Source organism: Phoca vitulina, unplaced genomic scaffold (assembly GCF_004348235.1).
Source record: "Phoca vitulina isolate PV1807 unplaced genomic scaffold, GSC_HSeal_1.0 scaffold21, whole genome shotgun sequence".
Lineage (NCBI taxonomy): Eukaryota > Metazoa > Chordata > Mammalia > Carnivora > Phocidae > Phoca > Phoca vitulina.
Window position 1 is genome coordinate 31200199 of NW_022589724.1, and position 27654 is coordinate 31227852.

A 27654-nucleotide genomic window follows, 5' to 3' on the forward strand; every position below is an offset into this window, starting at 1 on the left:
ACTTGCCCTCCGAGGGACCCATGTGGGCTCTGCCCCCAGCGTGTGTGTCACTTGGAGCCCGGGGCTCGAGCACCCCCAGATGCCCTCCCCGTGCCCCCGGGTCCTTAACGGAAATATGCTGGAGTAAAATCCCCCCAAGAAGCCATGTGGCTGGGGGGGGGCAGGATCCACTGCGACCCAGTCACCCCGAATCAGGACACCTTCTCCTTGGCACTGTTTGGGTCCAGCCCTGCCCCATGAGGCGCTGGCGCCGTGAGCCTTGTTTTGGGAAGGCAGCATGGTGGACGGCGTGTCCCCCTTGGTCCAGAGCGGCAGGTGTGGTCTGTCTGGTGCCTGATTTCCCCCTAAGGCGGGCACCCCCAGACTCCCCATGCTCCGAGGCTCCCTAAGGGCACCCTGCCCTGCAGAGGAACTTCTGTAGCCCCCTGCTTGCCTGGCCCTCAGAGCAGGCTGTTTGCAACAGCGTTAAATCCGATTGTACAACTAATACAAATAAAATGGAACACCCACAAATCATTTATTCAAAGAGATGAGATTTAGGTCCCCATAATGCTGCTGCGTTCTAGAAATGGAGTCCTCAATGCTTAGGACACTCAAGCTGAAAGAGCACCTAGTCCACCCTCTCCTTTGACACATGAGGAAGTGGAGGCCCAGAGAGAGCAAGTGACTTCCTCAAGGTCACACAGCGGGTGGGGGGTAACCGGGCCTAGAATCCAACGCTGCCCTGCCAGCATCCTCACCACACTACACGGCCTCTTTACTGGAATCCTTGGGGTATTTCCAGCAGTGAAGTGCTTCTCTTTCTGCTTTTATTTCTGGGCTTGCCTCATGAACTCAAAGGCATAAAACTAGTGACCGACCTCGGTTGGAAAGTCAGAGAGCTCGCATTTCTGAGAATGGGATTGGTTGGGGCTCAGGTAGACAGGGCAGTGACCCGGGGGGCCGTGGCCATGTCTGCTGGGCGTTGGCTCTGAATGCATATCGTGGGATTAGGTCGTCTCCTTCAGCCTGCACCAGCTGGGAGGCTGGGAGGCAAACAGCCCGAAGACTTAGGGACGCACTGGGTCCCCAGCCGAATGACAGGATGTGGTCTACGTCCCGGCACCAGCCTGCCCCCACCACCACGTCTCCTAGCATGAGAGAGTGGGTCCTGCCAACAGCGTGGCGCCTGCCGGTCCGGAGGCCAGCATGTCCAGAACCCTGGTCCCACTTCATCCCTCCTTGTTCGGCTCAGAATCCCTGATGCGAGGGCCTGAGGCCACGGTTCCGGCTCACCTGCTCTTGGAGGTGGGCTGGGCGTCAGTGAGTCTGGTGACATCCTCGAGCGCGGATCCCGCCCGTGGGCGTCCAAGCACGTTCTCCTCCACGGCAGCTCGGGTCGTCGCTGGGCCTGCCACGGAGCCCACGTCAGAGGGGGCAGCCGAGGGTCAGGGCTGAACGACTGGCTCAGGGCCACGTGGCTGGGAGTGACCTCCGTGCTCAGCTGCCATCTGATGCCTTTGACTTCCAGCCTCTCTGGCTGAGGGTGTGGGGGAAGGAGATGGGGGGGCCCAGCTCCCCCTCCCACACGTGACAACAGCTGTGGGGGGCGGCCACCGACTAACGCCCACCTTCTCTCTCCTGACAGGGGCACCCCGGCAAAGAAGGCCCTCCGGGAGAGAAAGGAGGCCAGGTGGGTTCAGAGGGAATGAGTGGGGGCAGCTGGGCCCTCCCTCGGGTGTCTGTGCCCAGGGGACCCAGCCTGGGGGGGCGGGGACCTCCACTCATCTAGGTCCCCATGACCCCTCCCCACCCTTGGTTACTGCATATGGGCTGTGGGCACTGCCATCATCTTGGCCACACAAGAGCTGAGTGATAGTGAAGGTCCTGGGCCAGGGGCTTCAAATGACCCTTTGCCGTTGTTTGTTTGGGGTCCAGGACGTGGGGGTTTAAAGGTGGGATGGGGTCTCCAGGCAGCCTGAGACCCCAGGGACTTGTCTCCTGCCCTGTTCATGGCCAAAGTCCACTTGTACTCCCTTCATTCGCCCGGCCCTCCCCGGGCCCGCACCTGCTCACTGAGCTGGGACAGCTGTCTTTGGCTGTCAACGGCTTCCCCTCCCAGATGGTCAGCCCTTGTCCCCTTGTCCCAGCCAGAAGCTGTCCCATGTCATCTGAGGTGCCTCTGCTGGGAGTAGGCTTCTTTCACGGCAGCCTGGCCCTCCCAAAGCATCAGAGCCTCCTCCCCATCTCACCGCCCCACTCCTGCTCCCCACCTGCTGGGCTGGGGCCGCAGTTGGGTTGGTCCCTTGTATTCTCATCACGGGACACAGCCTGTACTTCTGCTTTCCTGGGGGGCTGGGTCCCCTGGGAGCAGGTCCTGTTATCTCCTGAGGAGCCTCTTCCGAGGGTCTGATCTGGGATGTCCTCTCTGCCCAGAGCAGGGGGAGTTTGCTAGTGGAAGGGAAGCTTTCTGGCTGTGCGGGGAGCACCCAGGCGGACACAGCCATGCCTGCCCACCTGAGACAGAGCTAATGGTCTTTCCCCTTTGGTTTCAGGGTCCGCCTGGCCCCCAGGGCCCAATCGGCTATCCGGGTCCTCGAGGAGTCAAGGTGAGATTCTTGCTGCTTCACGGCTTCCTGGAGGTCAAGGTTGGGCTAGCAGGGCACGGCAGCCCTGGTCCTCCTGGGCTCGTGGGATCCTGGGACAGAGGTCCCGGGCAGGCGGGGGAGTGACCGTCGGGGGCCAGGAGGGGCTGATCCCGAGCAGGGGACGTCTCTGGCACGTCTGTGACAACCCAGCAGGACCGTGGCCGTCTGTCCATCTGTTGGGACGCTGCTCTCTTTGTCACCCAGAGCCCACTCCCTCCCAAGCCCCACAGGGACGCACACCTCAGCCGAGGTGAAGAGCCTGGCACGCAGGCTTCTGGGGCCTTTGCACGTCTGGAGAGAGAGCCCGTCCCCATGGGTAACACCTGGGCAGACTGAGCGCCTCAGTGGCGGGGGGAGTTGGTGGGAGGTGTCCATTTATCCACAATTGCGTTTCTGCCGCTGAAAGCCTCCTGGAACCTGGTTAAATGGGGCACAGAGCTCCGGAGCAATACCCAACACACGGGCCCCGTCTGTTCCTCCAGAGCTAACCGTGTTTGCTTTGAGTCGTGTAATGTAATCTCCAGTCATGCCAGCTCTCTGGACACGTCGGGCACGTTTATGTGGAGAGGGAGGTGCCCCGAGGGACGTGTGCTGGGCCGGGGGGTGGGGTGGCGGTGTTCTGCTTTCGCCGAGAACAACAAGGGCGTAGCGTCGGAAAGCTCTAGGTGATTCTGGGGCTTGGAGGAAGCTAATGGAGTCTTTCCTTCAAAATGATTTTAACTTGCTGTGAAGGGAAATACATACATAAGCATACACACAGCGAGCTCAGCCTGAGCCTTCAGCACGAACACACCCATCGACCCCTGCCCCTGATCCGCATCGTTCCGGATGCGTAATGCTCCCCAGCATTCTTGTGCATCAGGAGTGTGTGGATGGCCTGCAGTGTGGAGGATGGAGAAGCCAAGACCTTAGGGCTCAGTCACGTGCCCCTAGTTAGCCTAACATCGGTGCCTCAGTCAGGACTCAGACCCAGACCTGCTTATTGTGAACCAAGGGCCCCGGGCGGGACCCCGAGGCGCCCAGCTGTGTGTCCCAGGAATCGCGGGTTGCCGAGGGCCCGAGCCGCCGCGGGCAGACTTCCCCGGGGCCAGGAGCCCTAGGAGGGCCTGGTTTCTCCCCGAAGCAGGCTCTTACCAGCACGCCTAGTGAGTCTTACAAGGATGATTTTTTTAGCAGAAATGCTGATGATGTGAGCTCCCGAATGTTTATTTTACAAATTCTTGTCGTAGAACAAAAGCGTCTACCAGCTCCATACACGGCTAATTGCATAACGCTGTGTCTGTGTGCTGAAAGGTGTTTGCTTTAAAATGTTTATGGAGGATGCTCTTATCTTGTCTATCTGATTAAAATTCATTCATGCCACGAGTGATCCAGTTAGACTTGGAAGCGGAGAGTGGGAAGAAAAGCAAAGCTGAACGCTCTTTTCATTGGAGAAATAGATTCTCCTTCCCCGGGTTTTGGAAACTGTCAGTGGAGTTCACAGCCTGAGGGGCAGCAGGCCCCCAAGGGAGGTGATGGCGCCGGGCGGAGAGGTGGCCAGCTGTCACCGGTAGGGACGGCCAGCCCTCGGTAAGGGAGGCCTGGCTCTTCTCCACCAAGTCCTGCCTTCCTTCTGGGGAAGGGCCCCTCCGTGTGCTTTCATTTCCCCGACCTTCCTGAGGGCTATCTGTGTAGGCCTGACTGTCAGCAAAGTCACATCCACTGCTCAGCGAGCCTGCAGGAGCCGGGCCGGCTGGTGAAGACCCTAAATACAAATTCTCTCGAGGCGTTGGGCAAAGCCTTGTCCCTCTCTTGGCCCCTTTGTTTTCTGTCCCCCAGGGCTGGCCCCCGGGGGCCACAGTGGATGCTGTTGTCCTGCGGTTCTCAACCAACCAGGGTGGATTTGTGCCCCCCTGGGGGACATCGGGGGACATTTTTGACTGTCCCAACTTGGGGGATCCTACTGTCATCTGATGGCTAGAGGTCAGGGATGCTGCTCAAGACCCCTGCTCTGCCTGGGGCAGCCCCCGTGACGAAGTGACCCGGCCCTAAATGTCAGCAGTGCCATGGCTCAGAGACCTGGTCTGTTTGTCCCCTGGGCCGCATTCCCCTGGCCTCGGACCTGGGTCGTGAAATGGTAGAAGTTTAGGTCCGGGAGGGGCGGGCAGGGGAAGCCCACCCCACCAGCATGGCAAGAGGGAGGAAGCTGGTGCCACAGTCCCCAGGGCATCAGGGTTTCGGGGTAACCGTGCACCCCCTGCCCTGAGATGTCTGGCTGCCTGGGGCCGATAGAGCAGGGGTGCGTCTGGGTGGCAGATGGCCCCAGGGGAGGCCACGCCCCCAGGCCAGTCTGAGCTCCGCGTCCGGCTCCAGCTTTGCTTAGGGCCCCCTCCTCAGTCCCTGGGAAGAGGCGCAAACCGCACAGTCTATGTGAAGTTCTTGCCACAAGAGGGCTGCTGGCCACCTGAGGGACCTGGGAGGTGGCCCGGCTGCCCTGCCGGCAGCCTCAGCTGGAACCAGATGGGGGGCCTGGCCTCTCTCTGGGGTCCTGCGGGCAGCAGGCCTCTGGAGTCGGCGGTCAGTTCTGCTCCCTGCTCGGAGGGCGCAGGCGGAGGCCACCTAACTCCATTCCACGGATGGCTTTACCTGGCCTGGGGACGGCGCTGGCACAGGGGGTGGGGGGGTGTCAGAGGGAAGAGGACATGTCCTCCCTCCTTACAGTTCTTGTTTGGCACAGAGATGAGGTACGTCCTGAGCTGATTATTGTCAGCAGTGCTGTTATTATTATTAATTGGTAATTAGCACGATTATACCTATGATCATGTATTAATAATACAGAATGACAGTAGCGTATTACTATTGGTAATTGAGCAGACACTGTGTGCTGGGGCACGGTCCTGGGGGCTTGTCCGGCGTTCCCCTCCCACCAGCAGTAACAGGGTAATGCTTGTCTTCACCCCCACTTTCCAAATGAGGAAACTTGAGACACCAGGTACCTGGGACGTGTCAGAGGCCACGAGCTGGGGCCGGGACCTGATTCCAGAGCACATGCCGAGGCGTCGCGTCCCACCTGCTCCCCGGAACTCAGAGAGGCAGATGTTTCTGGAAGAGGGTGGGATGTCAGTGGAGGCCATCTGGGAATCACTGGCGCGGGGGGCCTCGCGTGGGTGCGAGGACGGGAGGTGCCTCTGGGAGCCCACGGAGCCCTTCCTTTGAGACTGGGAGCACGAAGGAGCTTGCCTGGGTTGGGGCGGCTGAGCCCTCACCCTCCTTGGTACTGGGGGCGTAGACCCTTTCTTTTCGAGAGCCCGGAGAGGCTCTGACTCACTCCCTTCCCTTTGTGTTTGCACAGGGGGCAGATGGCATCCGCGGTCTGAAGGGCACCAAGGGCGAGAAGGTGAGTGCCCCTTCCTTCCTGCCATGGCCGCCTGGCGCACGCAGCCCAGAGCGGGGTTTGGGTGGGTGGCTCCAGCGTGACAGCGCCGGACGCAGCTGAGGCTGCTGTGGCCTCTGAGCGGGAGGGACTGGATACACCCTGAGGGCCACACTGTTTGCAAAAGGAAAACCCAGTCGAAGAGGACAGGCTGTGGGTGTCCCTCCTGGCGGGGCTGAGGGGCTGGGGCTTTGCACCCCTGCCCAAGGCCATGGCTCTGGCCCAGCACACAGCCCGCCCCTCACCTGCAGAGGCCATGGATGCCCCACGCCCCACTCCTGCCTCACAGGGGGAGGGGCAGCCCCTCGTGCTGCAGCGGAGCCGGGAGCGGAGGGAAAGCAGTGCCCCCATGGCCTCCAGCTGCTCCAGGCATGGGTCCTCCCCTGCGGCACCTGCCAGTCCTGAGGTGGCTCATCACGTGGCTGCCCTGGACGCGGATGGCAGGGAAGCTGGACCCTCCATGCCGTGTGTTTGCTCAGACGCAGATGGGCTGCCTCAGTTCCCTCTGGGGAGCAGCCAGGGCAAGGCAGACCTCTGAGCCCTCGTTCTGGGGCATCTGAAGTGTGGGGACGGAGGGCCAGTGGGTCAGGGCCACGCACTCTCCCTGCAGGGCAGACCATGTCCCCTCCAGCAGGTCCCATCTCCCCAAATTCCTGTGTCCTGTTGGAGGGGCTGCTCAGAGCCCCTGGAGTGCCACGTTTGTTTTGTCACTTTTGTCCTTTAGCTAGAGACAGGGCTGCTTGAGAGAATGTGGGTTGGGTGGCATGGGGCAGGCCTCTTCTCCCAGAGGGTCCCTGCGCTGTCCCTGAGTCAGTTCTGGGGTGGGAAGGGGGTGAGGAATCACCTCCTGGAATTGTGGCACGCTTTGAGCTGCTGCGGATGAGTCCCTGGCACTTAACCGAGTCACGGCAGCCTGGGGAGGGACGAGTTCTCGCCCTGTCCCAGAAAACTGCCTCCCTCTGGGTATGAGCCCCTGGCCGGCCTGGGTGTTGAGGACCAGGCCCTGGATGGGCGAATGAGATCAGGATGCAGGGCCTGGACCCTGGGAGAGAAGGGCGAGCCAGGTGGCCCTGGGCAAACCACCTGAGGGTCTCTGAGGGTGTCTCCATGGGGACTCAAGTGGACAGCAGGCCACTGACATGTGTGAATCCCCAAATTCACAACTAGCAGGAACGTGTCCCACTGGCCCAGAAAACGCAGGACTGTGTCACTGAGGCCTGGGCCCACGGCAGGACTGCCCGAGCCCCAGGCCCTTCCCTCCCCTACAGCTCGCACGGGTCCTGGCTTCTGTGGGGCCTCTTCCCTGCAGCCCCCCTCCGGTGCTCGCTGGTCAGCGGTTACTGGGCCCCAGCGATGCCCGGACCGGACGCAGCTGTGGGCGCGGGGGCCAGCTATGCCCAGCTGTGCGGGGGGCGCTGGGCCGCGGATCGTGAGCTTGGCCCCACGACCGCGGAGGGTTAGCGGGACGCCCTTCACGAGGGATGGCTCGTGCACTCAGAAGCTCCCCACCCGGCGCGTCCCGTGCTTGCTGGGGGCCCTGTGCTGAGTGTTGGGCCATCCGGGAGGTGGGCTCTTTCACGCAGCCCAGGCATTGTCTTGTTCCTTGTCAGGGTGAAGATGGTTTTCCTGGGTTTAAAGGAGACATGGGCATCAAGGGTGATCGGGTGAGTGTTTTGGGGGTGTCGGGGGCAGGGGGTGGTGTCGGGGCCATGGGGAGGGGCCAGGGGCGGGGCTGTGGGGGGGCTGGGGTTTTTGGGGCCGCAGGACAGCTTCTCCTTAGGTGAAGCCTCTGTGGGGGCTCCTGGCCCTCAGGCGGGGACAGCTGGGGGCCCAGAGGCCTGGCTCTGTGCATGCCCCCCCTCACTGGCCCCTCATTTCTGGTTCAGAGCCCTGGCGGCTCTCTTCTGGTATTAACCCCCTGTTACTGGGGTCACCTGTGGTCACCTGGCCCCTGTGCCCTATGTCCTCACCCTGCACAGGGGCTCGGTGGAGACTTGTCGTGTTTCGGCCGACGCTCTAGACAGCAGAGCAGTTCCTTTGTCTCAGAAGGGTGGGGGCGTTGTGGGGGGCAGAGGGGAAGGGGCTACAGACATGCCCTCTGGCCAGGGAGGGCCGGGGTCCCTGCCCACCCCCACACAGCATCTCGGTCCGCCAAGCATTCTTGCGTGTTTTTAGGACCCTGAGCAGCTCCTGTGTTCTGTAACCTCATCCTGGGCTAGCAGAAGCTGCAACAAACCCATTCTTTTTAATGAATAATTCACCTCCACTCCAGAGGAAGCCAGTCGGTGCTGGGGGAGGAGGGGGCTTGCTCACATGGCAGGCGCCCAGCAGAAAGCCACCGGCTGCGTTTTCATCTAAATGAGGACAGGGTGATGCAGATGACGCGGGAGGAAGTGTCCGGGGAGCGGGCGGCTGCCACACCGCGGTGCGGGCACTTTGAAGTTTCCCTCCCAGCTTCAGAGTGAGCCCAAGCCTGGGCAGCAGGGAGCCAGGTGCCTGGGCCGCCCGGTGGGCACGGCCACGGCGGCAGCCGGACGCACACCTGGACGACGGCTGTCAGCAGACACAGGGCTGTCACGCGGCTGCTGAAATTATTCCCTGACAAGCCGGGACTGCAGGTGCCTCTTCAGAACACGCCAGGGCGTGAGAGCCCCACATGCTTGGCGCGGCGTCCCAACCTCCAAAGGCAGAAGCAATCTTGGCTTCTATCAAAGGAGGAGGAATAAAAGAGAAAGATGCGTTTCACAGTTATGTCCCAGTTATGTTCCTGCTAAACACAGCCGTTCTAGAACTTTCTCCATGGTGACAGGACTCCGACTCCCCACATCGGAGGGGCCTCTCTGTTTGGCTGGTCAAAGTGCTTTTTATTCTGTCTCTAACGATGCAGTAGCCCGCATTTGGGGCCCATATTACGAGGATGCATTTTCAAAAGAGATTGCACTAAAGACGTTCGGCAGGCACATGCCAGGCTCCGAGAGCGGGCCCGCTGTTGGAATTAGGTGAGGGTGGGACTGGGAGCCGGGACCCCTCCTCAGCCAGGGAGCTGGAGTCATTGGTCTTAATTTCCCCCCGAGAGAAATTTCCACCCGGCACTGGGCATTTTCTACGTGCTCAGTAAATGTGTGAAGGACTCTTTTGTTGATGGAGAAAAACACTTGCTAGGGACTGAGGGGCCTGGGCCCGCAGACGCACTGGACCTTACAAATAGGGGAGCTATGGTCTTCATCCGTGCGGTGCGCATTTTTGTTGTGGGTGGTACAGCCGTCCCATGGCTGCTCTGGGAGCCAGCGATCAGAGGGAGACTCAGCACTGGGCAAAGAGCCAGGGTGGGCGCTCAGCCGGGGTGCTGCTATTGACCTCAGCGAGCCCCCAGACCCTCGCGCTTGTCTGGGCCCAGGCCTCCCCATCCATACCGTGGGCAAGTTGGGTGGGGCAGTATTGGGACCCTGTCATCTCTGGGACATGTGCCATGGTCTTCTGTGTGCCAGCCATGCCCAGACAGCTGCCCAGCCAGGGGCTGTGGTCCGTCCCTCTGCCTCCTGGGCCTTCAAGGGAAAAAGCAGGCCCCTGCACATTGCTATTCTGCTGTATTTGGGGAAGTAGTGATTCAGAGCTCCCGTGTTAACCGGTTATCTCAGCCGAGAGGGGCTCGTTTGGAGAAGGGAACTGGGAAGCAGAAGCATGTGGCGTTGAGAAGAGAACCACCCACCTCTGTGCAGAGGGACGGCGTGGCCACTCAGCGAGCCCTGTAGCTCGCTGCACGCTGCTCTGGTCTTGTCCGACCCAGACACCTTCCATCTGCTTGAGCCGCCTGCTGGGCTGCGCGGGCTGAGCGGCTCCTGCAGCCCGGTCTTACCCGGGACCTGGACTCTCGGGCCCAGAAGGGCCGTGGGAGTCGTGTGGTGGGGGATGAGACTGGGGGTTCTCCCTCACCTTCTCTTTTCTGACTTGCAGGGGGAAATCGGCCCCCCTGGTCCTAGAGGAGAAGATGGCCCCGAAGGCCCGAAGGGTCGCGGAGGTCCGAATGGCGACCCTGGTCCTCTGGGACCCCCTGGGGAGAAGGTATGTGACTTGGGATGCTCCCCCCATCCCCCGGGGACAGACCCTCCTGATGGCCTTGGCTGTCCAGCCTGTAACTGCCAGGCTGAGGCCCCCAGATGGGGATGGGCGTGATCTGACCAATCTTCCCAAGGGATTTATCTGTTGACAGGTCCATCCTTTTCTCGTCCCGAGCTGGGTCTTTCTGAGCACTTTGCCAGCATCCTGGGAGAGCTCCTTCCTCCAGAGGTTCCCAGAGCTTGGGTTGTGAGCCCCAGCAACCCCGGCTTCGTCTTTCATGTGGGGACTCCTGCAGCTGTCCTTACCGCTGCCCTTCGGGGCTGCCCCACCCTCCCCCTTGGCCCTGGCACAGGAGTGGGCTCTTAGAGTGCCCCAGACATCCGCCCTGTCTTGCCCCAAGGCTAGGACTCTTTTACAAAAGGGTTAAACAGAATCTCAAAGATAAAGGGTTCCTTTTATGGAAGATTGGTCTCCAGTTGCTTTTGCTTTAGCCATGGTGTCTTCTCTACTTGTGGGGCCTTTGCTTTTAGTTAGGGCAGGATTTTCGGGAGACACCATCCCAGGGGGCAGGCAGGGGTCTCTCCAAGTCCTTCGGTCTTTGGAAACCGCATCCTGCTCCGGCCCCTGCTGACACATGCCGGCTTTCCCCGCTCAGAGAAAATGGATCGAGAAATACGGTGCTGGCCAGATAACGCAACTCCTTCTTTCTCCCCAGGGAAAACTCGGAGTGCCGGGATTACCGGGTTACCCAGGAAGACAAGGGCCCAAGGTAATCTATGAGCATGTCAGGTGTTCGGACACCCCCTCAGGGCTCCTGCTTGCCCTGCCCCCTCTCGCCCGGTCACCGTTCCTGGGGAGGCTACTATGTCCCCCCCACCCCAAGTTCTGCCCTGTTCACAGCCTTCTGCATTAGTCTGGCCGAGTTGGAAGGAGGTGCTGGGACCATTAGTTGAGCCTTTCAGAGAATGGGGCAAAGCCAGCGGAGCTGAGGGCTGCGCTCGGGGTCCCCAGCGCCTGTGCCCACTGCTTTCTCTACACCGAGCACCGTGCAGCCTCGCTCACCTCTGCTTCACCCTGGAGATTGGAAGGTTATTTGCTCGTAACTGAGCGTCAAAGAGAGATGAAACCTTCTTTATATGAAAATCATGTTCTGCTTTAAATGAAACAGCTCCTCGAGGCTTTGGAAATCATTTAAAGCATTGTTTTTTTTCAAATCTCAGCTTTTATTATTCATGGTTCTTCCTTAAAAAATAACCAGCCGCCTGCACTGGAGACATAATTAGTGGTGGAGGAGAGCCCCTGTCTCCCCAGGTTTGCATCTGTGTTGTCCTGCCTCCCGGGCTTCAGCGCCTCTCCAGACTTCCAGGCTCAGTCTCATTAAGGGGAAGGGCCCTGGGGGCTGGCTGCCCCGCTGGGTATCCCATTCTGGCTCGGGAAAGAGCAGTCCTTCCGTGGAAGGAGCCGCACCTCATCTGCAGGGAGGCAGTTTGCTGTGAAGCAGGAATTTGTTTAGTGTCCGACAGTGGCGTGCTGGACGTGGCTGTCATGTGGTGCCCACCGCGTCTTGGAGGAAGAGGGGCTGATGGACAGGTTTTCTCTCCTGAAGTACATGTCCCTCGGGGGGCAGAGTCGAGAGAAGTTTGGGGGTGTGTGGATCAAGTTCAGGCAGTGTCCTTGGAAGGCAAGGGTAGAACTTAGAAGCCGCCTGGCCGGTTTGGAAGTCCTTGGGAGTGCCTGGATGCAGCCACTGAGCTCTGTGGGACCTGCAGCCAGGTATCTGTGACAGTCTCTGGCCCAGATTGGCAGGTGGGCGTAGGGGTCGGTGGGTCACGCTCAGCTCCTGTGAAAAGTGCAAGGTTTGGACATTTGTGAGCTTTTCCTGGTCTAAGCACACATTCGGGTCAGGATTTTGAGCCACGTGGAGAGTAGGGGCCCACTGAAGATAGTCACCACCTCCCGTGTATGTGAGGGGCGGGGGGGCGCCTTCATGTCACGGGAAGCTCACCCGGTAGGTGTCTGGATACTCGCCACATCAAAGTCCTGAGTTCATCTTTTGTCTACGTGCCCCTTGTAGGTCTCTAGAAAGAAATAGCTGTTAGTTGCTGTAGCCAGTGCATAAATTTGCATTGATTTCTGACTTCATAAGCTGCCATGCTTTATTTAGAGGTGCTCTGGGAAGATGACAAAACATGACAACAAGGCACAGTAAACAAAATATCATAAACGTGAGATTCACACGTCATCTCCAGTTCATCTCAGGAGTCTGTGCGCCCTGTTCTTCCCAAATACCAGTGTTTTGAAGACCTGGGTGTAGAGAAAGGGAGAAAGGAGAAGCATGGTTAAGACAGCTTTGGTTTTTAGACTTGGACTCTCATGATGCTCAGGAAATATTTATTGAGTGGGCAGGTGATGGATGGATGATGGGTGGATGGATGAGTGGATGGGTGAATGGATGGATGGATGATGTATGTATGGGTAGACAGATTGGTGGATAGTTAGATGGGTGGATGGATAGCTGGCGGGATGGATGGACAGGTGGGTGGATGAGTGGATGGATGGTTGGATGGATGGGTGGATGGATGGATGTGTGGGTGGATGGATGAATAGGTGGATGGATGGGTGGGTGGGTGAATGGATGGATGGATGAGTGGATGTGTGGGTAAGTGGATGGATGAATGGATGGAAGGATGGATGGATGAATGGATAGATGGATAGATGGGTGTGTGGATGGATGGGTGGGTTGGAGGTGGGTAGAGTTTGTGTTGGGGCTGTTCATCCTGGCACATGCAGCCTGGCTCATCCTCTGGCCCAGCTCTCATGCTTCTTCATTAATTACCTCTCTTTCAGGGTTCTATTGGATTTCCTGGCTTTCCTGGTGCCAACGGCGAGAAGGGTGGCAGGGTAAGGCTAGCCTGACCTCTGATCCGGTGGCTTGTTCTGCTGCCTTGGTATTTAAAGGGTATATTTTCTAGTACATCTTGTTTATTTTTACCCACTTTGCTGGCAAAACTGCTTTCCAGACAGCTGACCTTAAGCTCGTGGCCTTCGGCTCCAAGCCCCGGAGGCTCTTCCCGCACACGGGGCTGGGTGGTGGTGGGGTAGGAAGGGCAGCAGGAGAGGAAAGCGTGTGGGGGGAATAGAGCTTTCTAATAAACACTCCGACACTCCTCCAGTCATTAGTGAAACCTGGATTCTTCCCTTTCCACCCAAGTGATTTTTCCTCCAGGCTAAGTTTAAAAGGAAGTGAAAGAGAAAAAGGAATTTCCTCCTTCTTTGTATGTCACCCACTGGGCTGATCCAAATTCAGGAAGCTCCTCCCCCTCGTTACTCCCCAGCTGCCATAGTCACAGGGCAGCTACCCAGTGCGGTGCGCCCTGGTCCCCTCTGTCGTCAGTGTGAACTTCGGCGTTCTGAGGGGCTGGCGGGGGAAGCCATGCCCCCCCCCCTGCACCATCCTGACTCCCTGCTGGCCCAGGCCTTCCCGCAGGGAGCTTGCATGACGCAGCCTGAGTGCTGCCCTCGGGACACAGGATCCACAGGCGTGTGGGGACAGAGGGGCCGGTCGGTGAGATGTGTGCGGGCAACGCCTTGGGGGGAACCCCCGGCCTCAGAGGGACCGCAGCTCTCGCATGTCCTGGGGCAGCCCCCCACGCCCGCTGGAGCTCCTGGTGCAGGTGGAGGCCTGCACCTCCTCCGAGCGCCTGCCCCAAACGGTCCCACTGGGTCTGAGCGGAGACCGTGAGCTCCCCTGAAACCAGAGAGAGACGTTAAGGCAGCCGAACCCGTGTAAACAAACGTGTCTGCCCGATTCACAAGAAAAGGAAACAAGGGACCGCTCTCGGTGCAAGCCCAGCGCGAACACAGGGGCACTGTTGTCATCTGGGTCTGGGTCTGGATCTGTCTCTCTGCTGTGTATCGGCACGTAGGTCCTGTCTGTGTCTGGATCTACATCTGCGTGTGTCTCTCTCTGTGTGGCTCTTCCCTGTCTGTCTGTTCATGTATCCCTCATCTACCCACCTCCCTACCTGTCTGTCTGTCTATCTGCTTCTTCCTTCTAGGGAGAGTCTGACAGATGTCTTTGGGGAAGGCTGTCCTCTGGAATACTCACAGAGGGCACTAGGAAGCGTGGGGTGACAAGGGGATGGTTCCTGTGCTGGAGGAGACCTCATGACCTTTGACACCACCCTGCAGTGAGACTCTGCAAGGGGGTCATGACATTCAGCATTCAGTCTTGTGATTTGACCACAACCCCTGTCCATGGAGGAGTCTGCCTGGCGGGGCCAGGGATAAAGGCCCTGTGGGGCTGGGTCATGTGGAGCTGTGGAGGCCCGGCCGGCAACCTGGGGCTGCACTCTGGTCCAAGCCCCACTGCCCTCTCCCTGCCCCTCGAGCTGCTCAGCCTCCCACCCCTGAGCTCAGAAGGCTGGATGGATGCCAGGGTCCCCTCCTCCCACCCCGAGCCCCCGTGGGCCACTGTCCTCATGCGTCGGTGCCATGGGTCACCGGGGACACAGAGGAAACCGAGGTGTTTGGAGAGCAGGGCAGTGTGGGGCCAGGGGCTTGCTCTGGTGAGCTCGTGGTTCCCAGGCCCTGAAGCATGGAGGCCCTGGGGAAACCATCTACGCTGGGAATTTCCAGGGATTTTACAGCTTGTGTGTGGTGGTATCTGTATTCGGTGGCCACCGCGGTGGGGGCAGGCCCGGATGACAAAGATGTGAACTTTGACAAAAGGGAATGGCTCGGGCCATGGCCAAACCGGACCGGCCAGCACGTCCACTCATCGTGGGAGAGAAATAGTCCCTGTGCCCCTCCTGGGGGATGGGGACACAGAGGCAAGCAGAGGACATGGCATCTGGAGGAACACGGCTGAATCTGCCCCTGGGAAGCGTCCGAGACGGCCCTGCGCACAAGCGAACCAGCGTCCTGCCGCAGTTTTATATGCACGTCCTGGCAGGGACCCGCACCGTTCACTGCTCGGCTCATGGGCTCCCCTCGCCCTAGTCCCCACAGGCGGCGGAGGACCCATGTTCCTGCAGGGAGAGGAGCCCCGATTATGCACGTCCACGGGGCGCCTCCTCCAGAGAGAGATGTCTGTATTCTGGAACTTTCCCCAGGGAAGGAAGGAGGCATTGTCTTCCAGGGGCAGTGACCTTCCCCGTGCCCTTGTGGTTTTCAACCCTCCAGGGACTGTGGCAGTCCGGCTGGTCACCGCCCCTTCTTAACCAACTTGTGGGGTTGTTCTTGGTATCCTGTCACTGTGTCCATCCATCCGTCCATTCAAACAGCAATCATGGAGCCCCTCCTCTGCCCCCGTGTCCCAGGTCCTCTTGGAGCCCTGAGGATACAGCAGGAGAAGCTCAGGTCCCTGCCCTTGTGGACCTTGCCTTCTAGAGGTGGGGGCAGTGGGCAAATCTGTAAGTAAAGCAGATGGCAGTGTGTGCTAGGAGCAAAACAGAGCAGGGTGGGCAGGGAGGGGTCACTGCGGAGGTAGGCAGGGGTCAGGGATGGACAGATGCCCGAGAGGAGCGGGCCTGAGTGGGGGGCAGAGCGGGGCTCAGGGCCAGGGGCTGTCCCAGGGACGAGAGGATGGTGAGCAGGTGGAGGAGACGAGAAGGGGTGGTATCCCCGGATTCAAAGCCACCCCGTGGAGCACGGTGCGATCTTGCCACTTGACTGACGATCTTGCCACTTGACTGACGGCGCTGGCTGCTTTTAAAACGTCCTCCCTGAGAGTCCCAGATGGAAATCATCGAGATTCGGACGAGAGCCGTGGGGAAGGTGGTGAGAAGCACAAGTTCCTGGTGCTGGTGGTGGAGCCTACCCCTCCCCGATCCTGAGCCATCCGCTGACCAGGAGGGCAGCTCCGCGGGGCTGGTGGCCGAGGGGAACCAGAGTCCTGAGACGCCACCTGCGTTTGGCTGCTCGGCTCGAACAGGGCTGTCTCTGGGGCTGCCTGTGCCTCCCCGGCGGGGACGTGAGGACAGGCGCTCACAGGCAAGCCACAGAGGAGACTGTGGATGGGGCACTTTCTGTCCACCAGCGTCCATGCCTCTCTGTCTTGGCTTAGTTTACAAAGAAGACCTGGGAGGCCCGGGTGCACCACGGCTGGGACTCCCCTGCTGTCTGCTCTGGGGTGGGTCATCTCCGCGGGATGAGAGCGGGCCAGGGCCGAGGGTGGGGGTTTGGGTGGAAGCTGGGGCGCACCCACAAACATCAAGCAGCATCCAGGGCCGGCCCCGGCGTCCACGCTGGTGAAAGTCTACCGTTGGAAGAAAGCAAATGTTTCATTAATTTTTGTATGCAAATATTTATTTGAAGCCAAAGGATATTGCCGTATAATTAAAGCAGGGAAACCAGAGTGCATTGTTAAAATGCAACATAATTATCTCATCATAAATTCATTTCAAGATGGGAGGCTGCAGAAAGCAGTTTGATGGTGAGGGGCAGGCAGCATGTCAGGTGGCCGGCCGTTAGCAACACAGCTCTGTCTTTGGTGTTATCGTTAGAAACTGGAATAAGATTCTGGAAAATCAGTCGAGAGGCGGTGGGGACACCGGGGTGGCGTTCAGCCTGCCGCTTCCACATGCCATAGGTAAACTGTGTTTACCAGCTATCAGAGCTTTGCTTTGGAGGGAAAAAAAAATGCAGCGCATCTGTTTTCCTTGGTTTGGAAAATGCAAAACAACGACAGCAAGAAAAAGGAGTCCAAATTCTATTAGAAGAGAAGCAGATGACTTTGGGTATATGATTTATATATTGAGTTGCAAGTTTGCTTGTCTGCAGAGTCTGTTGAAAATTTAATGGCTAATATTCTTAACTGTAGCAAAAGTAAATTATGTATGAAAGGGGTTGACGTTCTTCTCTTCTCTTGCAATAATGACCCCCCCACCCCACCCCCGCCGCTGGGAGAGAGAGATGGAGAGAGAGAGGGAGAGGGTGGGTGGGCGGGCGGAGGGGGCGTCTATGCTTGCGGAAAGGAAACCAGATAACGGTGGTAAACATCCATCAGGCTGCAGGAAGAAAATTGGATTTCTGCAGGCCTGAGTGGGAATACAAAGCTCTGTGTGTTGAATGTGCAGTGAGTCCCTTGGCCTGAAAACTCTCCTGTAGAAGTAGAGATAAGGAGACAGGGTCTTCCTCGCTTCTGTCTTCGAGCGCTCTCCCCATAACCCAGGAGACGGCCAGCGCCCAGACCATGGCACGTGTCTCGAGCGACTGACCAGCCCCTTCTTCTCTGGTTCTAGGGCACGCCTGGGAAGCCGGGACCACGGGGGCAACGAGGCCCGACGGTAACCACCCTCAGGGTTTCCAGGACAGGGAGCGCTCGGTGTGAAGGGGGAGGGAGGTGTCGAGGGCTGGGATGATTCGAGCTCACCTTTCCTCTTTCCTGCCTGCGCAGGGTCCGCGGGGTGAACGAGGCCCCCGGGGCATCACTGGGAAGCCTGGCCCCAAGGTAGGTTTTCAGTGTTTTCTGGGGTGCCTGCCATGCTACCCACAATCATGCACCTGTGGGTCATCATGGCCTTTTCATTTGGAGAAACAAACAAACAAAAAAAAGGAAGATATTTCCTTGAGGGTATTTAAGAAGGAGCTGGTCCAACAGCACTCGGACAGGTCAGGTTGAATGGAATCATGTGCCTTGGCCCCGAGAGCAGAGGCGAGAGGGGGCCCCCAACACCGGAACCTCCGAGACGGCAGCCTCAGGCCCTAGGAGGCTGGGCCCACCGGGCTTCGCACAAATGCCAAACCATCCGGGTACCCCACCATCCAGTTCTGGTGGGGAGGCCCTATTTCTTTTCTTGAAGAGCGTTTGGAAGCTATAGAGAGAGCTTTGCCAGAAATTGAAAGAAGGTTCTTTTGCCTCAGGAGAGGACCTGAGCCTGTCTCACACGTCCCCACTTCCCGCCAAGGGCACTGTCACTAACTCCCCCGACTCTCCATATAGAAACGCACGGCCGCCCAGCAGGCCCTCCCTGTCCCGCCGGGTCGCCGTTCCCAAGTGCATTCCCACCGGGGCCGGGGGCCTTCTGGTTGGCGGGGTGCAGAGCCGGCCCGCTCCCAGGCTAACTGGATGTGCCCACCAGAGGCCACCGTGCATTCTTCCACAATGAGCGCGTTCCTGTTCGCGGACGCGTGCCGTCTGTGACTCTGATCCTGGCCATGTCATGGGCCTGAGTCTGTCTGCCGAGAGCAGCAGTACTACAGATAATAATAAAGCCCTTCTTGCTCTGTCCCTCCCTCCCTAGGGCAACTCTGGAGGCGATGGCCCGGCCGGCCCCCCGGGTGAACGGGTGAGCATCTCTGGGAAATGTCCCTGTCCATTTCCTCCCAGGGTGGGCTGGGGGTGAGGAAGCCATGCCTTTGACCCTGCTGGAGGAGAGGGTTTCCCTCAAGGTCAGTGGTAGCCTTCACTGGGAGTGAAGTCTCCTGCCTGTTGAAGTCGGCAATCCCCTGCCCTTGGCCCTGGTCTTGGGGCTCAGAGGTGGCTGAGCCGTCAGGAAACTGGGCCCTCGGTCCTGTGCTGGCCCCCTCAGCTCCCCAGCCTGACCTCCTTTTACACGTTGGTGAGGATGGGGCTGGAATAAATGGAGAATGGGTCCCGGGGAGCAGAGAGAAATTTTGCTCAGGGAACCCACAAATCGGGAAGACAGTGGTGGGGGGCGCTGGGCCCCCATGCATTGGGGAAAGGACTTCTGTGCTCAGCTGGTTGTGCTTTGTCCCCAGGGACCCAACGGACCCCAAGGACCCACCGGTTTCCCTGGACCCAAGGGCCCCCCTGTAAGTAATGTGTTTTCCATGTTGGGCAGGTGCAGGGATTCCTGGAGACGTTTGCTTTCCCTGGGGGCTTCATGCAGGCCCCTCCCAGTGGGCCGGTGGAGCGGGGTGGTCAGCTGGGAAACTGGCTGGAGAGAGCTGCTTTTCGGAAGTGTGGACCGCTTTCTCACTGAGACCAACATGACCTTCTAGTGGGGCCCAGTATGAGTATCCGGGGGCTGTCATGCCAAGTTACCACCGACTCGGTCACTTAAAATGGCAGAAATGTGTTCTCTCATAGTCTGGAGGCCAAAAGTCCAAAATCAAGGAGTTGGCGGGGCTGGTTCCTTCTGGGGGCTCCGGCGGGAGACTGTCCCCTGCCCCTCTCCCGGCTTTCTATGGTTGCTGGCCGGCCTTGGCTTGTGCACCCTTCACTCCATCTTGCCTTTGTCCTCATGTGGCTGTCTCCTCCCTGGGCCTCTCGGGGTCTTCAAACCTCCATCTTGTTATGAGGACACCAGTCAGTGGATTAGGGCCCACCCTAGTGACCTCGTCTTGACTTGATGACATCAGCAAAGCCCCAGTGTCCAAGTGAGGTCACCTTCACAGGGGTGGGGGATGAGGACTGAACCTGTGTTTTGGGGGACACACTTCATTAATTCAGAAGAGGCATAGTATATGCCTGGAGGTCAGCAATCAGGACAGGACAGCCCTGGGTCCCCATGCTGCCTGCCTCAGTTTTCCCCCCGGGAGGTGAAGAGTGGCCCTCAGGAAGGCTGTGAGGGTTTAGGAGGTGACGCACAGGTGCTGTGACAAATTGTTACAGGAATTTTCTCTGAAATGATCACCCCCCCACCCCGGGGATGGCATTAAATCCCAAAGGGGCATGCTTCTCAGAACCGAATGAAACTTCTTCCCTTTGTTTCTTTCTTCAGGGCCCCCCAGGCAAGGACGGGCTCCCGGGACACCCCGGACAGAGAGGCGAGACCGTGAGTATTGGCGGTGTGGGGACACGGGGACGTGGGGACACGGGGACACGGGGATGCGGGTTGGCCCGGCCTCTCCCACAGCCCCGCACGTGGGCACCACCTCCTCTGCCCCGTGGGCTTGGGAGAGAGTGGCCAGCCTCGGGAAGGCCCCTGAGGCCCGGGCCGTCTTCCACTGAGCTGGGGTGAGCCTGTCTGAGGACAGCCCCGGGCAGGCCCTGGGACAGCGCCTGGGGCAGCGGTGGGTGCCGGAGGCAGGGGCCGGCCTCAACCTTGTCCTAGCAACTGTGGTCCAAGGCCACATTTTAAACCGTCGTGGCAAATGAGATGCCATCTGCACACTGAAACCGTGTGTAGCCGACCTCCTCTTCCTCAGTAAAACCGTCGTGAGTGCAGCCCTGCACGAGCTGCCCGAGTTTGGACCAGAAGGAAGCCAGGAGGGCTCTGTGGCATTCCGTTGCGTCATGCCGGGAAGCTGCAAGAGGAGGGCCGCGGGCCTAGTGCCGGGCCCAGCCTCCTCTCTCCGGGCCCTTCTGGCCTCGGGCTTGATGGCAGGGGCCGTGCAGGGCCCCTTCAAGGAGGCAGGGGGCATTCAGCTATGCTCACGATCCCCTGCTTTGCCGCCCCGTGCCCGCCGCCCACCTTGCCCTTCCCTTTAGAAGAGCCCAGTGCAAGCTGTGTCATCTGGGCGTTTTCAGTTGGGACCAAAATCATTTTTCAGAAATAAGGTCACTTCCTGGGATTTGACCCAACACACCGCGTCCACCGCGGGCGTGTCCTGGGGGAGGGCATGGTGGGGTACACCTGTGACCTTGAGGCTCCAGGCTCAGACAGCTGGGGACCTCCTGGTCACCAGATAGATGGGGGAGGTTGCTGGGAGACCCCTGTGTCCCCGCAGCTTTTTTGTGGCCACCCATCTCTGAGAGGCTCTCACAGCAAATGGGGTCCCTGCGTCCAGTGGGACTTTGAATGCCAGATTTAACATCTTCTTGGTGCTCGCTCAAAAAAAAAAATCCCTTTGTCTCTCTGGTTCATTGTGATGAAACCTCTTTTAATTATACCTTCCCGGTGTTCCGCTGCAGACGCAGGCTGGCTGACAAATGCAGATTCCCTTGCTCTTTTGTTTATAGAGAAAAATTAAAACATTTCATCTGAGCTTTGCATATTTTTCTCTAATGCTGTTCCGAGGAGACAAGATAGAAGGTTTTGCCAAGTGTGTGCTTTTCTCCCTCTGACTTGTCCTGAAGACAGGCTGGTAGAATAATCAAGCTGCTCGTTTGCTGGGAAAGTAGCACAGGGACCCTCCATGCCGTGCCTGGCTGCCCTCGCAGACACGGGGGCACCCCGTCTCCGGACCCGGCCAGGACAGAGGGCTCCAACATGGGGCCCAGACACATCGTCCAGAAGGGTCTTTTCTGGAGTGTTGACTTCACTCTTAAGGAAATAGATACACAAGATAGCAATACTTCTAGATGTGAACCCAAAGCCCGTTTCTGGGCAAGGGCCTGGAGACCGATTCCATCCTTAGCAGCCAGCGAAGGTCCTGCCCGTGGGGCAAACAGAGAGGCCCTTCTTGCCTTTACACTCAGGCTCCTGCCTCCCCTTGGGCACTTTGACCCTGGCCCTCCAAGCGGGGGTGCCCTCAACCTGTCCCCCACCCCTTGTTTCTGACCCTGTAAACGCTGCCTACAAAGAATTCTTCTTTAAAAATGGTCATATATGTGCCTTGCGTGCAACTCCCCTGGGCCTAAAGAGAAGAGCTCCCTGAGAATTTGCAGAGACGCGGAATCCGCCACGGGTTCCCACGGCCCAGCGGCGGAGCGTGAAGTTGCAAATGGCAGCGCGGTGGCCGTCCTCACGGGGATGCAGGAGCCTGCCCTTGCCCATCAGCCACGCGGGCAGGTCCGCTCGCCCTCTGGGTCTCGCTGGGGCTTCAGACTTCCCTCTGCAGACCCTGGAGCTGCCGCTCACGGCTTCCCGGGCGTCACATCCGCGCGTCTCTGCCAGCTCACAAGGCACCTGCAGGTGGCACTGTGTTGGCACGTGCCTGCTCTGTAGATGCGCCCAGAAATTAAGGCTTCCTCTCCACAGCCCGCTTTCCCCTTGAAGGGAGTGCGTGTAGCACAGCGGACGTCCACAGCGAAGCCAGGGCTGTCGCCCACGAGCAGTGTGCAGGCGGAAGTGCGAAACTCCCCTGGAATCGAGCTCACGGCACGTTCCAGCGGCCGGATCACGAAAGCAGCAAGCCCCCGCTGTTTCCTGATTTCCACGAACGCCCAGGGGCGCGTGAGGTCCCCTGTCACTCGGCAGAGGCGATAGCGACCCACAAGGGACCCGCTCACAGAGCCGCTAAGGAGAAACGGCCCAGAGGTAGCTCCCGAGTCGAGCTTCCGGAGGTTGAGAAATGGCCCCAAGTCTGCTGGGAAAATGAACACTTAGTGACATTATAAAGATTAACGGTTTTAAAATATATTTCTCAGCACAAAAACACGGTGGCGGAAAAAGCAGCTAGTGAAGCGAACTTGTCTGGTGTCATTATCTTCATGAAATTAATGTGCAAACGGAACAGGAGAGCGGGCCCTCTGGGTGAAGTCGGGAGCCTGTGCTATTTGGGGCCCCGGGCGGGGGGTTGGGGCGCGAACCTTCTGATGGGAGCCATTCGGCCAGCTCAGGCGCTGACTCTCTCCACAGGGTTTCCAAGGCAAGACCGGCCCCCCAGGGCCCCCGGGCGTCGTCGGCCCTCAGGTGAGCGGCGCGCCCCTGGCTTTCACTGGCCGTCTGTGTCGTGCGCCCACGCGGCAGGGAGGTGCCCCCAGATTCGGAAGGTGTAGGTGCAGCTCCTAGAGAATCTGAGTCCCACAGGCTTGTTAACATTCAGAGCTGAGCTCCGCACAGGGAACCAGATGGGAGAATGGGGGACGGTCTGTTGAACAGTCAGCGAGAACCAAGCAGGCGGAACAAAGAGGGCCCGCGGGTGGTTGGGGCCCGGCCATGACGGGCCCGGCTCCTGGGCAGGGCCCCGCTGGGCCCACTCTTCCCTGCTCCCCTGCCCCCCAGCCGCTCAGGCCTCCCGCCCCCGGCTCCGGTCAGCGTCCCCAGCCTGTGCAGCTACCCGCCGGTGGATCACCGCGGGGCGGCTTGCAGCCGGGACCGATGGCTTCAAGCAGCAAAACCGGGCAGCAAGCTCCCACCTAATGTAGCAGTAAATGAGATATTGACCCGCTGCGGCCACGGACTGCAGGAAACGCGGGCATGCTGCCCACCTCGTGTGTGGCGATCTGGCCCCCCTCACGGCACGCAGCTCCCCCTTACATCCCACCCCGTCTGCTCTGCTCTTTTCCTTCTGGATTTTTACAGGAAGGAAGAGACTCAAAAAGCAGCGTGGGGTTTGGTGGGCCCTTGGCCTCCACGGCCCCGGCTGTCCTTAGTTTGGGAAGAGAAGGTTGCTCCCTGGCACGTCTCTTGGAAATGTTTGTGGCTGATGCTGACTTCCCACACAGGGTCCCACGGGAGAAACTGGTCCGATGGGCGAGCGTGGCCACCCTGGGCCCCCAGGCCCCCCCGGGGAACAGGGGCTCCCGGGCCTGGCCGGGAAAGAAGGGACGAAGGTGAGTTGGTCGGGCCTTCCATGCCGGCCCAGACTTGCCTGAGGGAAGTTTTCTCCTGCACACATATATGCACTGGAATGCACGTGTGTCCTGAAAATACACGTATACACGTGTGCACGACAGGCGTATATCCCAGTCCCCGAGAGGGCCCTCTGAGTTTGGAAAGGAGGCCAAGGGCGTGCTGCTCGGAGGCCCCCTCTGCTCCCATGTTCGGCCCTGGAGAAAGTTCTGGAAGGTATTTGGAACCAGTGACTTGGGTGATGAGTCCATTTTGGGTGATGCTGCCACCCTTCCTTTACCCGAGCAGTCTTATGAGGAACCCTAAAAGTATGCAAAGCGTAGATGTGGGGGCAGCATAGCACCTGGCCCTCAGCTGCCGCTCAACCCACCGTGGTCCCGGAGGGATGGAGTCTGTCCTCAGACCACACGCGGAGCCAGCCCGTGGAACGTGCGTCCCGGGCGTGAGCACAGGCGGCGTTCCTGTGCGCGGACCTGCCAGCGAGCGAGTCCAGTCACGACTCGGAGGTTCCTTCTGAAGCCTGTGCCCGGGGCAGCCCCGCTCCAACCTGACCCTGGGAGGAGCTGGGGGAGGAAACCCCGCCCCAGCCCCTTCCACCCTGGTCTTGGGCATCGCTCAGAAACTCATCGATGGCTCTGGTTTCAGGGTGACCCAGGTCCTGCCGGCCTCCCTGGGAAAGATGGCCCTCCTGGGTTACGTGGCTTCCCTGGGGATCGAGGGCTTCCTGGCCCAGTGGTGAGTGAGGGGTCGGGCAGGGGATGGAGCGGGATACCGCCCAGCCCGGGGGCCTGTCCCCACAGTGCCCCAACCACACTCTCGTTGCCCTGCAGGGCGCACTTGGACTGAAAGGCAGTGAAGGCCCCCCTGGCCCGCCAGGCCCCGCGGTGAGTACTGTGGCCAGCACAGACCTCTTCTCCCGTCTTCTTCCTCAAAACCTAGTCTGCAGGCAAGACACGGGTCCCAAGGGTCAGGAGAGCAGGCACATCTGCCCCGGCCCTCTGTGGGTCCAGGGAGGGCCATGGGAGGAAGTGGACGGCGGGCCGTGGGCTGGCAGCCGGGGTGACAACAAGCCAGGGGCGCACTGTGAGGGCAGGTGGAGAATGGGCGGTATGAAGGCAAGGCCTCGGGGTCCCGTCATGACTTCAGAGGGGCAAGGAGCGCTGTTGTGCTTAGTGTAGGTGTGGGCCAGGGGCTGTGGGGGCGGAGCGGAGGGGCACAGATCTCTCCCACCCCTGAGCGTGGATTCGAGAGCTGGATGGCCCGCATGCCTGGGCTGCCCACGCAGAGCTCAGCCAGCGCAGGTGCAGGTCCATCCCCAGAGCTGAGGGCCCTGGGGGCTCCTATGAGTGCTGCCTGTCACCTGAAGGTCCCTCCAGCGTTCAGAGTCCAGCTACGAGAGCCCTGAAGACGCCGTGTTTCCGGAGCTGCCTCTGTGGCCTGGGGGACTTGGGGCCAGGCGGGGCTGCGTCCACCCTGCCCCGGACACTTGGGCTGACACTTGATGGAAATGTGACTCTCCCCGCCCTTCAGATGGGGCCCATCTCACAGCCCCTACTCTGCTGCACAGATGGGGGGTTGTAGGAGCTGCCCCGGCCCCCGTCTGGGTCTGGGCACAGACCACAAAATAACCCTACCTTTCCCCAACTGAGTCACGGATCATTTCAGAGATGGCAGCTGGGAAGCCAGGCCTTTCTTTGAAATGTCACCTTTCTTCCCAATAAAGGCCAGTGCGGAATGATGCCCAGGCAATTGTGGCCTCTCAGTGCTGACCCTTGACCTAGGCCAGGTTCCCACCCATCAGCAGTGCTCCCGGGGCAGAGCCTCGCCCATAGAACATGGGGGAGCAGGGCAGAAAGGGAGCCCTTTGTGGGCAGGCAGGCCCCAGAATGGGAGCCCAGGCGAGGAGATCATCCCACGGGAGCACCTAAGGAGCATGTGTTCTCGGACCCTGGGGGAGAGGCAGGAATGTGCTTGGGATTATAGGAAGTGGGGAGCTGAGAGAACCCCAGAGCTGGTCTGAGTGGTCTGTGCTGCCGAGGGCCCTGGGAGCTACTGAGGGCTCTGGAGGGAGGGTGAGCAGGAGGACCTGGTGGTGCTTTGGAAAATTGGATCTATGCATTTTGAGAGCCTTGGAAATGAGCCATTTTCTCGCCCACCACAGGGATCTCCGGGGGAGAGAGGCCCGGCCGGTGCTGCTGGGCCCATCGGAATCCCAGGGAGACCCGGGCCCCAAGGACCTCCAGGGCCGGCTGGGGAGAAAGGAGCTCCTGTGAGTATTGCCTTGGGGGCTCAGGGGCCCTCCCCAGCCTCCTCCGTCCTTGCCACGGGCGGGTGTGCCCCAGGGGTTTGCGGGATGGGGGAGGTGGGTGGAGCGCGTGCTTGTCCTCCAGGAAAGTGTGTGTGTTCCCAGCGTCCTGACTGAGTCCCAGGGTGAGTTCCCAGGGTTGGCCGGCTTCTGTCAGGGAGTCACCCGAGCTGGAGGGGTGCTGGGGAGCATCCTGGCCAAGGCCCAGCCTGCCGCACCTGTGCGTCTGTGACCCGGCACGTGCACACAGAGGGACGGGCTGGGGACAGCGTGTGTCCAGGTGTAGTCTTGGCCTCGGGCTGGGCTCTGGGCACCATGTGTGGACAGGTCCCAGTTGCCTGCTGCGTGCACAGCCCCTCCGGCCGGCCTGAGCCAGGCTGGTCTTGGTGTGAGGAGGATGGGTGTTTGGGATGGGAGCCCCCTCCGCTGGTCTGGGGGCAGGAATGGAGAACAGATGGGCTGGGAGGCGTGTGCTGGGAAAAGCAGCTTCTTCCTGGACCCCAACAGCCGACCACTCAGTGACCACGCGTGTGGCCCAGCCAAGTGTGGAGGCGTTGGGAGACCTCCCACCCCAACCTCAGTTTCCATGCAGGAGATTAATGGGCACCTTCTTGTCTAGACTTCCCTCTTGGGAAGCCAACAGCTGCCCTCTGCCAAGCGCTTTCCCCCGAATCACCACAAAATATCCTTTACTGCCCCGATGTGCTCCTGCCCCGTGTTTGGCTTCCCCCGCAGGATTTTGCAAACTCCCACCTGCCCCACATTCAAATGGTCGTGGAGACAAATTTCAGCTCCAGGTTGCATTTTGCATTCAGATGTCAGCATGAGCAGAGTTCCAGGGGGAGAGAGGGCAAATGTGCACATAGATGATCTCCAACGGAGTTAGGACGCCTGTGCTGAAGGATTCCTGTTGGACAGACACAGTCTTCCCCGTGCGTTCCGCACCTGGTGGTTCCCAGGTGGGAAGGGCCCGGTGGCCGTCCCTGGGCGGGAGCTCCCAGTTGACACCACGCTGGGAGTGTCTGCACCACCAAGAATCCATTCAGTCTGGTATCGGCAATTCTGATGGCATCTAATCATTTCCACTGAGGCCATTGGACATCGATCCAGTAGAACTTGGTGCCAGAAACCCGCCTTCTTTGGGGCGTTCGATGTGCACAGAGCGCACGCAGATTCGGTTGCAAACAGTTAGGTTTGTTGCTTCAGGAGAGTAAACACTTGAGCAGAAACCTCTCAGAGTTGCACCATCCACTTGAAAGCTTGTCATTCTCCCCGAATAGCTCCGGAGAGAGGACAAGGCCAGGTGTCTCCAAGCACAGCCGACCTGACCAGTAACATTGGATGGGAAGATTCCAGGCGAGCCAGAGTTAGCCTGAGCATTTTCTGGCTTCATTAGGGTAGAAATTTATCTCGACAGGAACGAAATTGAGGGGCCGGCAGTGAATTGTATGGGCAGGAAGGGATGAGATGGAACAGTGACGTCTGGGTACATGCTGGCCGCATTTAGATCCCGAGACCGAGTGCACGTGTTCTCTCCCATGTCCCTCCCCCAACACGCACCCCTTTGTTCTGCGCTCCTAGAGAGATTCTGACATTGGGAAAACTGAGCAAAGCAAGGCCTCAGTAAGGATGTTTGAGATTACCAGGGGCAGTTACAAGGGAAATGAATCAAAATTACAAGAAAAGAAAGATGGGTGTGTACATACCTGTTTGGCATGGGGGTGTTGGCAGAGATTTGAAAGGGTAAGAGCATTGGTGGAGGCCACAGCTCAGGCCCTCCTGGCCGCTAACATAGATGATCCCACACACAGGCTCAGGACTCTGGTTGGCTGGGCTGAATCCTGGCTCTACTGTTCACAAATTGTGCTTCGGTTTCCCCATTTC

At 59.4% G+C, this 27654-nt stretch overlaps 1 protein-coding gene across 2 annotated transcripts in view; it reads left to right on the forward strand.

Annotated features, from left to right (window-relative positions):
* Positions 1–27654, forward strand: part of COL5A1 (collagen type V alpha 1 chain) — a 151232-nt gene that overhangs the window by 93780 nt on the left and 29798 nt on the right. For both annotated transcript variants that reach the window (XM_032418758.1, XM_032418760.1), the window contains exons 26-42: positions 1628–1672; positions 2535–2588; positions 5959–6003; positions 7650–7703; positions 9994–10101; positions 10814–10867; positions 12946–12999; positions 17343–17387; positions 17498–17551; positions 18345–18389; positions 18823–18876; positions 19788–19841; positions 22530–22583; positions 23339–23446; positions 24111–24200; positions 24296–24349; positions 25627–25734. In XM_032418758.1, coding sequence (XP_032274649.1) covers positions 1628–1672; positions 2535–2588; positions 5959–6003; positions 7650–7703; positions 9994–10101; positions 10814–10867; positions 12946–12999; positions 17343–17387; positions 17498–17551; positions 18345–18389; positions 18823–18876; positions 19788–19841; positions 22530–22583; positions 23339–23446; positions 24111–24200; positions 24296–24349; positions 25627–25734 — 1080 coding nt within the window. The remainder of the gene's footprint in view (positions 1–1627; positions 1673–2534; positions 2589–5958; positions 6004–7649; positions 7704–9993; positions 10102–10813; positions 10868–12945; positions 13000–17342; positions 17388–17497; positions 17552–18344; positions 18390–18822; positions 18877–19787; positions 19842–22529; positions 22584–23338; positions 23447–24110; positions 24201–24295; positions 24350–25626; positions 25735–27654) is intronic.